Source organism: Panulirus ornatus, chromosome 15 (assembly GCF_036320965.1).
Source record: "Panulirus ornatus isolate Po-2019 chromosome 15, ASM3632096v1, whole genome shotgun sequence".
NCBI lineage: Eukaryota > Metazoa > Arthropoda > Malacostraca > Decapoda > Palinuridae > Panulirus > Panulirus ornatus.
Window position 1 is genome coordinate 21,172,712 of NC_092238.1, and position 14,896 is coordinate 21,187,607.

The 14,896-nt window shown below is 41.8% G+C and overlaps 1 protein-coding gene across 4 annotated transcripts in view; it reads right to left on the reverse strand.

The window, feature by feature from the left end:
- The window catches only part of LOC139753743 (uncharacterized), a 264,930-nt gene that overhangs the window by 168,219 nt on the left and 81,815 nt on the right, over nucleotides 1-14,896 (reverse strand). For all 4 annotated transcript variants that reach the window (XM_071670543.1, XM_071670541.1, XM_071670544.1 and 1 more), the window contains exon 4: nucleotides 5,343-5,477. In XM_071670543.1, coding sequence (XP_071526644.1) covers nucleotides 5,343-5,477 — 135 coding nt within the window. The remainder of the gene's footprint in view (nucleotides 1-5,342; nucleotides 5,478-14,896) is intronic.

Genomic DNA, 14,896 nt, shown 5'->3' on the forward strand with positions numbered 1-14,896 from the left:
AACTAGGGTGACCGAAAGTTTAGGTGGAAGTGCAGTGAAAGTAGGGATCCAGTTGTGTGAATGAGGTGCTTAAAATGTTCAGAGAAGTACTATCTAAGGTTGTAGAATTGACAGTTGGATACAATGTTGTGAGATACAGGAATAAAAAGGGAAATGCAAGGTGGACAGATGAGATTAGAAATGCTATGGAAGAGAAGAAAAAGCCATATGGTAGATTGCTCGAAAGGAATGTACCAGTGGAAGTTCAGCAAAGGAGGATGGAAGAATATAAGATCTGTGAGTGGAATGTTAAGACACTGACAGAGGAAAGCAAAGGAAGAGTGGATGAAGATCTTAGAAAATAGTTGAGTAAAAAGTTTAAGGAAAACAAGAAATTGTTCTAGAAGGAAGTGAAAAAGGAAAGAGGTGGATGTAAGAGTGGAAATGTTAATGTGAGAAGTAAGAAAGGGGAGTTGCTGAATCAAAAGTAGTTAGTGAAAGGAAGTTAAAAAGAGTATTTTGAAGAATTGGGGAGGCAGCAGTTGTTACATGCATAGGTATGGAAGATGGAAGGAAGAGGTTAAAAGTGCGAGGACCTACAGTAATAAGGGAGGTAAAAAAAAATGGCAATAATAGTTAAAGTAAGAAAGGCACCTAGAGTGGATAAAATTATGGCTGAAATGCTGAAGTATGAAGGAGAAAGTGTGATAGAGTGGATGCATCTGATATGTAATCCAGCAAAGAAAAAGATGGTTGTCCGAGGGAATTTAGTGAAAGCTATTATTGTTCCTTTATTCAAAGGAAAAGATACCAAGGGTGTAAGTAGCAATTGTAGGAGAATAATTCCATTAAGTATACCAGGAAAAGTGTGTGCAAGAAAGTTGATTAACTTGGTGATGGAAGTGACTGAATGCTGAATAAGTGAGGAGCAAGGGATTTTAGGAAAGGTAAGGGATGTGTGATCAGATTTCTTTGGTAAAGATGACAGTGGAAAAGTATTCAGCAAAAGGTAAGAAGCTGCAGTTTTTATGGATCTGAAGAAAGCATGTGACAGAGTCAAATGGAATGCCTGATAAGATGTATCATGGATACATGGGGTAGGGGATAACCTCTAAATTGAGTGAAAGCACTCTATTGAGGAGCAAATGCATGTATAAGAGTTCATGGAGAGTTGGGCAAAAGTTTTAGTATACATGCAAGTGTGAGACAGGGCTGTGTGAAGTCACTATGGCTTTTTAACATTCATACAGATGGAGTGATAAAAGAGATGAAAGCAAAACTAAGGAAAAGGGGCACAGAGATGGAATGGGACAGTAAGGCATGGTGGCTCATGGCAAGTCTGTTTATGGCTGATGCCAAATTGTTTGCTGACCATGAAGAGGAGTTGAAGAAGACTGTAAGTGTCTTTCATGATGAGTATAAGCATAGGCAATTGAAGGTAGCTGCAAATAAATGTAAAGTAATGGTGTTTGAAAAGAAAAAAAAGAGTTAAAGTATAGATTTTGCAAAACCCAAAACCATATAGAATGAAGTATGAAAGTGCACTAACACGAGAGAGAGAGAGAGAGAGAGAGAGAGAGAGAGAGAGAGAGAGACAGAGAGAGAGAGAGAGAGAGAGAGAGAGAGAGAGAGAGAGAGAGAGAGAGAGAGAGAGAGAGAGAGAGAGAGAGAGAGAGAGAGAGAGAGAGAGAGGAAGGACTTGATCCTCAAGTGTGTGTGTAGTCTCCAGGAGGAACCCTGGCATGGCGTCAGAGTGGACTATTACAAAGGTGTTTGTGGTCAGTCGGTACAGAGGATGTTCTGCCTTGAGGATAACCATGACCTATGTAGCCAAAACATGGACATGGATTGTGTCACACAGGTCAAGAATCCAGGTTGTACAAACGAGCTATTTAAGTGGAACATGTGGTATGACTGGAGAGAATGAAGAAAGAAATGAAGGGGTGTATGAGAGATGTATGGCAGGGAATGCAAAGGGAATGAGTGTAGAGTAGCACAGTGGGTGAAATGTAATACTTTGAGGAGGTTTGGGAATGTGGAAAGAATGTAAGATTAGGAGTTTAAAAGGAGAGTGTATGCTAGTACAACCAAATGGGTCAGTGTGAGAGGAAGAACACATGTGACATGGAGAAACAGAGTGGAAAAATACTGGAAGGAGAGAAATGGTGGAAGAATGTGTGGAACACTGTATGCAAGGGAGGCATGTAAAGACAGGGACAAGTTGAGACTTATGCCATGGCCAGCCCCTTAATGGGAGTTCCCAGAAGGAATATGCATCAGAGATATAGGTAGATAGATATAAACTATGGCTTGTCTGCAAGTCACAGGAGAGAATGGTGATTGGTGCCAGATGTGGGTGGATCTGCATCAGGGGGGTTTGATGTGTGATGTTTACAGATAGGATGGTGAAGGAGGTAAATGCTGGGGTCTTACAGAGAGGGGCTGGTATATAGTCTGTTAGGGGTAGGGGGAGGGTCTAGGAGTTGAGTAAATTGTTATATGCCACTGACGAAGTGCTGGTGGCAGATTCGAGTGAGAAACTGCAGAAGTTGGGGTCTAAGTTTGAGCATGTGAGAAATGAGAAAATTGAGAGTTAATGTGAATAAAAGCAAAGCTATTTTTAGCAGTGGACAGAGAGAGGTTAGGTGGGAGGTGAGCTTGAATGGAGAAAACACTGATGAAGAAGTGTTATAGATACCTGGGAATGGACATGGCAGCAAATGTAACCATGGAAGAAGTGTCATACAGAAGGTGGAGGGGTGAGAAATGAGTGGAAGGAGAGGTCACTATCTAGGAGGGCAAAAATGGGTATGTTTAAAGGAATAAATGAGAATGTGCGGAAGAGAGTAAATAAGCAGAAATTTCAATAAAAGCAAGGATATTAAGTTTAGCAGCACAAAGAGACAGGTTAGGTGGGGTGTAAGCCTGAAAGGAGAAAACATGGATGAATTGACATCTGGGAGTGAATCATGGTAACAAATGTAACCATGGAAATAGGCTGGGTGCATCACAGGGTGGATGGGGGAGTAAGAAATGTGTAGAAAGAGAAGACACTATCTGGGAAGGCAAAAATGAGTATGTTTTAAGGCATAAATGAAAATGTATGGAAGAAAGTGAATGAGCTGGAAATGAAATATCTGAGGACAATATGTATGTATGTATGACTCATGGTGAGGTGCCTGAGGATTGGCGGAATGCGTGCATAGTGCCATTGACAAAGGCAAAGGGGATAAGAGTGAGAGCTCAAATTACAGAGGTATAAGTTTGTTGAGTATTCCTGGTAAATTATATGGGAGGGTATTGATTGAGAGGGTGAAGGCATGTACAGAGCATCAGATTGGGGAAGAGCAGTGTGGTTTCAGAAGTGGTAGAGGATGTGTGGATCACGTGTTTGCTTTGAAGAATGTATGTGAGAAATACTTAGAAAAGCAAGTGGATTTGTATGTAGCATTTATGGATCTGGAGAAGGCATATGATAGAGTTGATAGAGATGCTCTGTGGAAGGTATTAAGAATATATGGTGTGGGAGGCAAGTTGTTAGAAGCAGTGAAAAGTTTTTATCGAGGATGTAAGGCATGTGTACGTGTAGGAAGAGAGGAAAGTGATTGGTTCTCAGTGAATGTAGGTTTGCGGCAGGGGTGTGTGATGTCTCCATGGTTGTTTAATTTGTTTATGGATGGGGTTGTTAGGGAGGTGAATGCAAGAGTTTTGGAAAGAGGGGCAAGTATGAAGTCTGTTGGGGATGAGAGAGCTTGGGAAGTGAGTCAGTTGTTGTTCGCTGATGATACAGCGCTGGTGGCTGATTCATGTGAGAAACTGCAGAAGCTGGTGACTGAGTTTGGTAAAGTGTGTGAAAGAAGAAAGTTAAGAGTAAATGTGAATAAGAGCAAGGTTATTAGGTACAGTAGGGTTGAGGGTCAAGTCAATGGGGAGGTGAGTTTGAATGGAGAAAAACTGGAGGAAGTGAAGTGTTTTAGATATCTGGGAGTGGATCTGGCAGCGGATGGAACCATGGAAGCGGAAGTGGATCACACGGTGGGGGAGGGGGCGAAAATTCTGGGAGCCTTGAAGAATGTGTGGAAGTCGAGAACATTATCTCGGAAAGCAAAAATGGGTATGTTTGAAGGAATAGTGGTTCCAACAAAGTTGTATGGTTGCGAGGCGTGGGCTATGGATAGAGTTGTGCGCAGGAGGATGGATGTGCTGGAAATGAGATGTTTGAGGACAATGTGTGGTGTGAGGTGGTTTGATCGAGTAAGTAACGTAAGGGTAAGAGAGATGTGTGGAAATAAAAAGAGCGTGGTTGAGAGAGCAGAAGAGGGTGTTTTGAAATGGTTTGGGCACATGGAGAGAATGAGTGAGGAAAGATTGACCAAGAGGATATATGTGTCGGAGGTGGAGGGAATGAGGAGAAGAGGGAGACCAAATTGGAGGTGGAAAGATGGAGTGAAAAAGATTTTGTGTGATCGGGGCCTGAACATGCAGGAGGGTGAAAGGAGGGCAAGGAATAGAGTGGAGCGATGTGGTATACCGGGGTTGACGTGCTGTCAGTGGATTGAATCAAGGCATGTGAAGCGTCTGGGGTAAACCATGGAAAGCTGTGTAGGTATGTATATTTGCGTGTGTGGACGTATGTATATACATGTGTATGGGGGTGGGTTGGGCCATTTCTTTCGTCTGTTTCCTTGCGCTACCTCGCGAACGCGGGAGACAGCGACAAAGCAAAAAAAAAAAAAAAAAAAAAAATATGTGATGATAGGAGGATTGATATAATAAGTAATGACATGGTACAAAAGAAAAGTGGTAATATGAAGAGCAGGATTTGAGAGAGCTGATGAGGATGAGCTGAAATGGTTTGGACATTTGGAAAGAATGGGTGAAGAGTGACTGACAAAGAGGCTATAAATGTTAGAAGTGGAGGAGACAAGAAGTGGGTGGCAAAACCGGAGATGGAAGGATGGAGTGAAAAAGATTTTGAGTCCTTAAGGTATGAACATGCAGGAGGGTGCAAGGCATGCACAGGATAGAGTGAATTGGAGCAATGTGGTATGGAGGGGGTAATGTGCTGTCAATAGACTGAAAAGGGTATATGAAATAACTAGGGGAAACCACCTAAAGGCCAGTGGAGCTTGGTTATGGACAAGGGATGTGATTTCAGTGCATTACCCATGACAAGTACAGCATCAATGTGAGCAAATGTAGCCTTATCTTCAACTGTTCTTGACACTACCTTGCAACCACTAGAAACAATAAACAAGTACAAAAGAAAAAGAAAGCTTCACCAAAGTGGGAAATGTAACTATGTATAAAATGGAAAATAAAAAATAAAAATCCTTATACAGTAATGATTTAACTGACCCTACCTTGATGACATTGATGCATCTGTGGAAGGTAAAGGTACACCACAAACCATAGCTTTCTGCACTTCTTCTGAATCAACCGTGACATTATCTAATTTCTGAAGGTGAGGCAGGGCTCGTAACACTGTCAAACGATACCTGTGAAAGAATAATATGTAAGCTGGACCTCTGAGCACATACATATGGCAGTTACAGATAATCTTGTTACAGTATTAAAGATTGAGTAAAATGTATGAAAGTTCATCAATTTGTAGCCAGTAACCTCCAAATTATGTAGAAAGCATTTCTATATGCAGGTAAGTATTAAGTAACAAGAGAACTGAAGGCATATACCAAAACTTGCAAAATATCAAAATTTGTGGATGATATGCTACAAAATACACTAGCTAATATAGATTCAGACTGTCTGAACCTGCAAGCTGACATAGGAAAGCTGATGGACTAAACTCACAAATCAGTATATGTATGTGAAAAGTTTTAAACATAAGTGGTAAAAATGAAAAGGCAAGCTAATTATCTATTTATAACTACTTATCTAAACCGTTCCACAAGTTTTACACTTGTGGAATCCCATCTTGAACTTCCTCTACTCACACAAAACTTCTTAAATTCATGTATGCTGTCTGCATTAACCATATCCTCAGTCATCTACTTCCATTCAGCCACTACTCATATATATATATAAGTTCTTCTTTTCATATTCTTAACATGATATCATGTTCTGTCCACTGGTTGCTCTATCCATAAATCTCTCAAAAAAACTGTTCACATGTCTATGTCATCAATCTATTTCAAAAATGTAAAGCAGTGACAAGGTCAACCCTCATTCTTATCTCTCCCAAGGTGGGCAAATAAATTATATTTTTTTTTCTATTTTGCTTTGTCGCTGTCTCCAGCGTTTGCGAGGTAGCGCAAGGAAACAGACGAAAGAAATGGCCCAACCCACCCACATACACATGTATATACATACACGTCCACACACGCAAATTTACATACCTATACATCTCAATGTACACATATATATACACACACAGACACATACATATATAACCATGCACACAATTCACACTGTCTGCCTTTATTCATTCCCATCGCCACCTCGCCACACATGGAATACCATCCCCCTCCCCCTCATGTGTGCGAGGTAGCGCTAGGAAAAGACAACAAAGGCCCCATTCGTTCACACTCAGTCTCTAGCTGTCATGCAATAATGCCCGAAACCACAGCTCCCTTTCCACATCCAGGCCCCACACAACTTTCCATGGTTTACCTCAGACGCTTCACATGACCTGATTCAATCCACAGACAGCAAATCAACCCCGGTATACCACATCAATCCAATTCACTCTATTCCTTGCCCTCCTTTCACCCTCCTGCATGTTCAGGCCCCGATCACTCAAAATCTTTTTCACTACATCTTTCCACCTCCAATTTGGTCTCCCTCTTCTCCTCGTTCCCTCCACCTCCGACACATATATCCTCTTGGTCAATCTTTCCTCACTCATTCTCTCCATGTGCCCAAACCATTTCAAAACACCCTCTTCTGCTCTCTCAACCACGCTCTTTTTATTTCCACACATCTCTCTTACCCTTACATTACTTACTCGATCAAACCACCTCACACCACACATTGTCCTCAAACATCCCATTTCCAGCACATCCACCCTCCTGCGCACAACTCTATCCATAGCCCACGCCTCGCAACCATACAACATTGTTGGAACCACTATTCCTTCAAACATACCCATTTTTGCTTTCCGAGATAAAGTTCTCGACTTCCACACATTCTTCAAGGCTCCCAGGATTTTTGCCCCCTCCCCCACCCTATGATTCACTTCCGCTTCCATGGTTCCATCCGCTGCCAGATCCACTCCCAGATATCTAAAACACTTCACTTCCTCCAGTTTTTCTCCATTCAAACTTACTTCCCAATTGACTTGACCCTCAACCCTACTGTACCTAATAGCCTTGCTCTTATTCACATTTACTCTTAACTTTCTTCTTTCACACACTTTACCAAACTCAGTCACCAGCTTCTGCAGTTTCTCACATGAATCAGCCACCAGCGCTGTGTCATCAGCGAACAACAACTGACTCACTTCCCAAGCTCTCTCATCCACAACAGACTTCATACTTGCCCCTCTTTCCAAACCTCTTGCATTCACCTCCCTAACAACCCCATCCATAAACAAATTAAACAACCATGGAGACATCACACACCCCTGCTGCAAACCTACACTCACTGAGAACCAATCACTTTCCTCTCTTCCTACACGTACACATGCCTTACATCCTCGATAAAAACTTTTCACTGCTTCTAACAACTTGCCTCCCACACCATATATTCTTAATACCTTCCACAGAGCATCTCTATCAACTCTATCATATGCCTTCTCCAGATCCATAAATGCTACATACAAATCCATTTGCTTTTCTAGGTATTTCTCACATACATTCTTCAAAGCAAACACCTGATCCACACATCCTCTACCACTTCTGAAACCACACTGCTCTTCCCCAATCTGATGCTCTGTACATGCCTTCACCCTCTTAATCAATACCCTCCCATATAAATACCTTTCCTTTATAATTCTAAGTAAAATCAGGCTAAGCTTTTGTATAAATACACACTTATCACCCCAAGTAAACTCAGGTCACTTATGTTCTGAAAATTATTTTTCCAAGAAAACTCATGTTGGGTTCTTGATAAATTTTCTATCATTCCCAGCACATTACAAACACTTACCTACATCTGTAAATTACAGCATGGTGAGGCATCTCTCAAAGGAAGTATAAGAAATTTTTCTCATCCTCAGAATGCTGAGTGATGAATATATGAGAGTGATGACTATGCAAACACACAAATGAAGATTATACTAATCTGATGAAGAGAAAAGCTATGACTTTGTTAGTAAAGGTGACAAAATCAAAGTGAAGAGTCTCTTATAGGAGATGAAAGCATCTAGTTTGTTTCTGGCTTCTCATTATTTTTTTCATCCCCACTAAGATGAGTAAAGATGAATAAGAGTGATGACTATACAGACACACAATAAAGATTATGTTTCCAGATTCTACAGCCTCTCGGTAAGCCAGATAATTCAGCTGATGCTATGAAGTGCACAACAGTAAAGTTATCTTTACCTCAATGTGCCTGCTTAACCATTTACTCTTACTGATAATAACAGTGATGAAAATAAGTTTGTCTGAATGTGTAGCATCACAAGATAAAAGAAGTAGCAACAATGAGTTGAAGTTGAATTCTAGCTCAAATTCTTCCTTGTAGTGTTTTACTGTTGTGAATACCTGTAGTAAAGGTAGGTAATAGTTGTTAGGCAGCTAATGACCAAAGAGATGTTACCAGTACTACCAGCCCGAGTATCATGAGGGTTAGTGATAACTGGATAGAAAGCCAGCACTTCAGTGGTTGTCAGGTTGCACTCCTCTGACCCAGGTAGCTGTCTCTTCATTTTGTCTCCCCCACACAGTAACTTCTGGCATTCTGTCCACAAACATACAATTTCTCCTTGTCACACAAAACACTTAACTTGCACAGCTCATTCTTCATAACAACAGATTTTCCTGTAGTGAGAGCTATGTGCTAGCCCTGCCTGTTGGCAAAATGGTAGGAGTAATAGATAGTAGTTGGTAGGAAGATTTAGGTAGAAACATTAAGTACAAGTAATAGTTAGGAACATTAGGCAGGAGCATTAGGTGGAAGTAGTCACTGGGAATATTAGGTAAGAGCCTCTGTAAACACTGCACTAAAGTCACTCTCTGCAAGTGGCTTGCTAAGGGTGAGGGAGGCACTAAAGGCTGAGAAGTGGCAGTGAAGTTCACTAATCATGGAGACTTAGTTGCCGTGGCCACCCTCTTCAGGGGGTTCTAGAAGGGGACAGGCATCAGAGATATATATATATATATATTTTTCTTTCTTTTAAACTATTCGCCATTTCCCGAGTTAGCGAGGTAGCGTTAAGAACAGAGGACTGGGCCTTTTTTGGAATATCCTCACCTGGCCCCCTCTGTTCCTTCTTTTGGAAAATTAAAAAAAAGACGAGAGGGGAGGATTTCCAGCCCCCCGCTCCCTCCCCTTTTATTCGCCTTCTACAACACGCAGGGAATACGTGGGAAGTATTCCTAATCCCCTATCCCCAGGAGGATTCGCGGAATGCGTGCATAGTGCCATTGTACAAAGGCAAAGGGGATAAGAGTGAGTGCTCAAATTACAGAGGTATAAGTTTGTTGAGTATTCCTGGTAAATTATATGGGAGGGTATTGATTGAGAGGGTGAAGGCATGTACAGAGCATCAGATTGGGGAAGAGCAGTGTGGTTTCAGAAGTGGTAGAGGATGTGTGGATCAGGTGTTTGCTTTGAAGAATGTATGTGAGAAATACTTAGAAAAGCAAATGGATTTGTATGTAGCATTTATGGATCTGGAGAAGGCATATGATAGAGTTGATAGAGATGCTCTGTGGAAGGTATTAAGAATATATGGTGTGGGAGGAAAGTTGTTAGAAGCAGTGAAAAGTTTTTATCGAGGATGTAAGGCATGTGTACGTGTAGGAAGAGAGGAAAGTGATTGGTTCTCAGTGAATGTAGGTTTGCGGCAGGGGTGTGTGATGTCTCCATGGTTGTTTAATTTGTTTATGGATGGGGTTGTTAGGGAGGTAAATGCAAGAGTTTTGGAAAGAGGGGCAAGTATGAAGTCTGTTGGGGATGAGAGAGCTTGGGAAGTGAGTCAGTTGTTGTTCGCTGATGATACAGCGCTGGTGGCTGATTCATGTGAGAAACTGCAGAAGCTGGTGACTGAGTTTGGTAAAGTGTGTGGAAGAAGAAAGTTAAGAGTAAATGTGAATAAGAGCAAGGTTATTAGGTACAGTAGGGTTGAGGGTCAAGTCAATGGGGAGGTGAGTTTGAATGGAGAAAAACTGGAGGAAGTGAAGTGTTTTAGATATCTGGGAGTGGATCTGGCAGCGGATGGAACCATGGAAGCGGAAGTGGATCATAGGGTGGGGGAGGGGGCGAAAATTCTGGGGGCCTTGAAGAATGTGTGGAAGTCGAGAACATTATCTTGGAAAGCAAAAATGGGTATGTTTGAAGGAATAGTGGTTCCAACAATGTTGTATGGTTGCGAGGCATGGGCTATGGATAGAGTTGTGCGCAGGAGGATGGATGTGCTGGAAATGAGATGTTTGAGGACAATGTGTGGTGTGAGGTGGTTTGATCGAGTGAGTAACGTAAGGGTAAGAGAGATGTGTGGAAATAAAAAGAGCATGGTTGAGAGAGCAGAAGAGGGTGTTTTGAAGTGGTTTGGGCACAGGGAGAGGATGAGTGAGGAAAGATTGACCAAGAGGATATATGTGTCGGAGGTGGAGGGAGCAAGGAGAAGAGGGAGACCAAATTGGAGGTGGAAAGATGGAGTGAAAAAGATTTTGTGTGATCGGGGCCTGAACATGCAGGAGGGTGAAAGGAGGGCAAGGAATAGAGTGAATTGGAGCGATGTGGTATACCGGGGTTGACGTGCTGTCAGTGGATTGAATCAAGGCATGTGAAGCGTCTGGGGTAAACCATGGAAAGCTGTGTAGGTATGTATATTTGCGTGTGTGGACGTATGTATATACATGTGTATGGGGGGGGGGGTTGGGCCATTTCTTTCGTCTGTTTCCTTGCGCTACCTCGCAAACGCGGGAGACAGCGACGAAGTATAAAAAAAAAAAAAAAAATATTATTTTTTATTATTATTATACTTTGTCGCTGTCTCCCGCGTTTGCGAGGTAGCGCAAGGAAACAGACGAAAGAAATGGCCCAACCCACCCCATACACATGTATATACATACGTCCACACACGCAAATATACATACCTACACAACTTTCCATGATTTACCCCAGACTCTTCACATGCCTTGATTCAATCCACTGACAGCACGTCAACCCCGGTATACCACATCGCTCCAATTCACTCTATTCCTTGCCCTCCTTTCACCCTCCTGCATGTTCAGGCCCCGATCACACAAAATCTTTTTCACTCCATCTTTCCACCTCCAATTTGGTCTCCCTCTTCTCCTCGTTCCCTCCACCTCCGACACATATATCCTCTTGGTCAATCTTTCCTCACTCATTCTCTCCATGTGCCCAAACCACTTCAAAACACCCTCTTCTGCTCTCTCAACCACGCTCTTTTTATTTCCACACATCTCTCTTACCCTTACGTTACTCACTCGATCAAACCACCTCACACCACACACTGTCCTCAAACATCTCATTTCCAGCACATCCATCCTCCTGCGCACAACTCTATCCAAAGCCCACGCCTCGCAACCATACAACATTGTTGGAACCACTATTCCTTCAAACATACCCATTTTTGCTTTCCGAGATAATGTTCTCGACTTCCACACATTCTTCAAGGCCCCCAGATTTTTCGCCCCCTCCCCCCACCCTATGATTCACTTCCGCTTCCATGGTTCCATCCGCTGCCAGATCCACTCCCAGATATCTAAAACACTTCACTTCCTCCAGTTTATCTCCATTCAAACTCACCTCCCAATTGACTTGACCCTCAACCCTACTGTACCTAATAACCTTGCTCTTATTCACATTTACTCTTAACTTTCTTCTTCCACACACTTTACCAAACTCAGTCACCAGCTTCTGCAGTTTCTCACATGAATCAGCCACCAACGCTGTATCATCAGCGAACAACAACTGACTCACTTCCCAAGCTCTCTCATCCCCAACAGACTTCATACTTGCCCCTCTTTCCAAAACTCTTGCATTTACCTCCCTAACAACCCCATCCATAAACAAATTAAACAACCATGGAGACATCACACACCCCTGCCGCAAACCTACATTCACTGAGAACCAATCACTTTCCTCTCTTCCTACACGTACACATGCCTTACATCCTCGATAAAAACTTTTCACTGCTTCTAACAACTTTCCTCCAACACCATATATTCTTAATACCTTCCACAGAGCATATATATATATATATATATATATATATATATATATATATATATATATATATATATATCCCTGGGGATAGGGGAGAAAGAATACTTCCCACGTATTCCCTGCGTGTCATAGAAGGCGACTAAAAGGGGAGGGAGCGGGGGCTGGAAATCCTCCCCTCTTGTTTTTTTTTTTTAATTTTCCAAAAAAAGGAACAGAGAAGGGGGCCAGGTGAGGATGTTCCCTCAGAGGCCCAGTCCTCTGTTCTTAACGCTACCTTGCTGATGCAGGAAATGGCGAATAGTTTGAAAAAAAAAAAAATATATATATATATATATATATATATATATATTTTTTTTTTGCTTTGTCGCTGTCTCCCGCATTTGCGAGGTAGCGCAAGGAAAAAAAAAAAAAAAAATATATATATATATATATATATATATATATATATATATATATATATATATATATATATATATATATGGACCTAAGACTTCAGTGACAGTGAGTGCATATAGCAGTGGTAATACTCGAGAGAAAATAGTACCAGCATTGATGCCAGGGAAGTGACAGTGGCATCACAGTGAATAAGAACACAGTCAAACACATCTTTGTTGATAAGGACTTCAGTTATCAGCACAATCAGGATTTTCATAAAATTGTCATTGGTTATATTATAAATTATACATTTCCTTTTTTTCCATAGCCAGAGGTTGAACCATTATGTGACATTCATTTTTTTCATTCATTTCAAGCTAGAAGTTTCAGTTTTCTAAATTGTTTCTTACATTTTTCATATGTATATATATGTATGTGTGTGTGTGTGTATATGTGCGTATGTATGTGTATGTGTGTGTATGTGTATATGTATATATATATGTATATTATCCCTGGGGATAGGGGTGAAAGAATACTTCCCACGTATTCCTCGCGTGTCGTAGAAAGCGACTAGAGGGGACAGGAGCGGGGGGCCAGAAATCCTCCCCTCCTTGTATTAACTTTCTAAAATGGGAAACAGAAGAAGGAGTCACGCGGGGAATGCTCATCCTCCTCGAAGGCTCAGAGTGGGGTGCCTAAATGTGTGTGGATGTAACCAAGATGTGAAAAAAGGAGAGATAGGTAGTATGTTTGAGGAAAGGAACCTGGATGTTTTGGCTCTGAGTGAAACGAAGCTCAAGGGTAAAGGGGAAGAGTGGTTTAGAAATGTCTGGGGAGTAAAGTCAGGGGTTAGTGAGAGGACAAGAGCAAGGGAAGGAGTAGCAATACTCCTGAAACAGGAGTTGTGGGAGTATGTGATAGAGTGTAAGAAAGTAAATTCTCGATTAATATGGGTAAAACTGAAAGTTGATGGAGAGAGGTGGGTGATTATTGGTGCATATGCACCTGGGCATGAGAAGAAAGATCAAGAGAGGCAAGTGTTTTGGGAGCAGCTGAATGAGTGTGTTAGTGGTTTTGATGCACGAGACCGGGTTATAGTGATGGGTGATTTGAATGCAAAGGTGAGTAATGTGGCAGTTGAGGGAATAATTGGTATATGTGGGGTGTTCAGTGTTGTAAATGGAAATGGTGAAGAGCTTGTAGATTTATGTGCTGAAAAAGGACTGATGATTGGGAATACCTGGTTTAAAAAGCGAGATATACATAAGTATACTTATGTAAGTAGGAGAGATGGCCAGAGAGCGTTATTGGATTACGTGTTAATTGACAGGCGTGCGAAAGAGAGACTTTTGGATGTTAATGTGCTGAGAGGTGCAACTGGAGGGATGTCTGATCATTATCTTGTGGAGGCTAAGGTGAAGATTTGTATGGGTTTTCAGAAAAGAAGAGTGAATGTTGGGGTGAAGAGGGTGGTGAGAGTAAGTGAGCTTGAGAAGGAGACCTGTGTGAGGAAGTACCAGGAGAGACTGAGTACAGAATGGAAAAAGGTGAGAACAATGGAAGTAAGGGGAGTGGGGGAGGAATGGGATGTATTTAGGGAATCAGTGATGGATTGCGCAAAAGATACTTGTGGCATGAGAAGAGTGGGAGATGGGTTGATTAGAAAGGGTAGTGAGTGGTGGGATGAAGAAGTAAGAGTATTAGTGAAAGAGAAGAGAGAGGCATTTGGACGATTTTTGCAGGGAAAAAATGCAATTGAGTGGGACATGTATAAAAGAAAGAGACAGGAGGTCAAGAGAAAGGTGCAAGAGGTGAAAAAAAGGGCAAATGAGAGTTGGGGTGAGAGAGTATCATTAAATTTTAGGGAGAATAAAAAGATGTTCTGGAAGGAGGTAAATAAAGTGCGTAAGACAAGGGAGCAAATGGGAACTTCAGTGAAGGGCGCAAATGGGGAGGTGATAACAAGTAGTGGTGATGTGAGAAGGAGATGGAGTGAGTATTTTGAAGGTTTGTTGAATGTGTTTGATGATAGAGTGGCAGATATAGGGTGTTTTGGTCGAGGTGGTGTGCAAAGTGAGAGGGTTAGGGAAAGTGATTTGGTAAACAGAGAAGAGGTAGTGAAAGCTTTGCGGAAGATGAAAGCCGGCAAGGCAGCAGGTTTGGATGGTATTGCAGTGGAATTTATTAAAAAAGGGGGTGACTGTATTGTTGACTGGTTGGT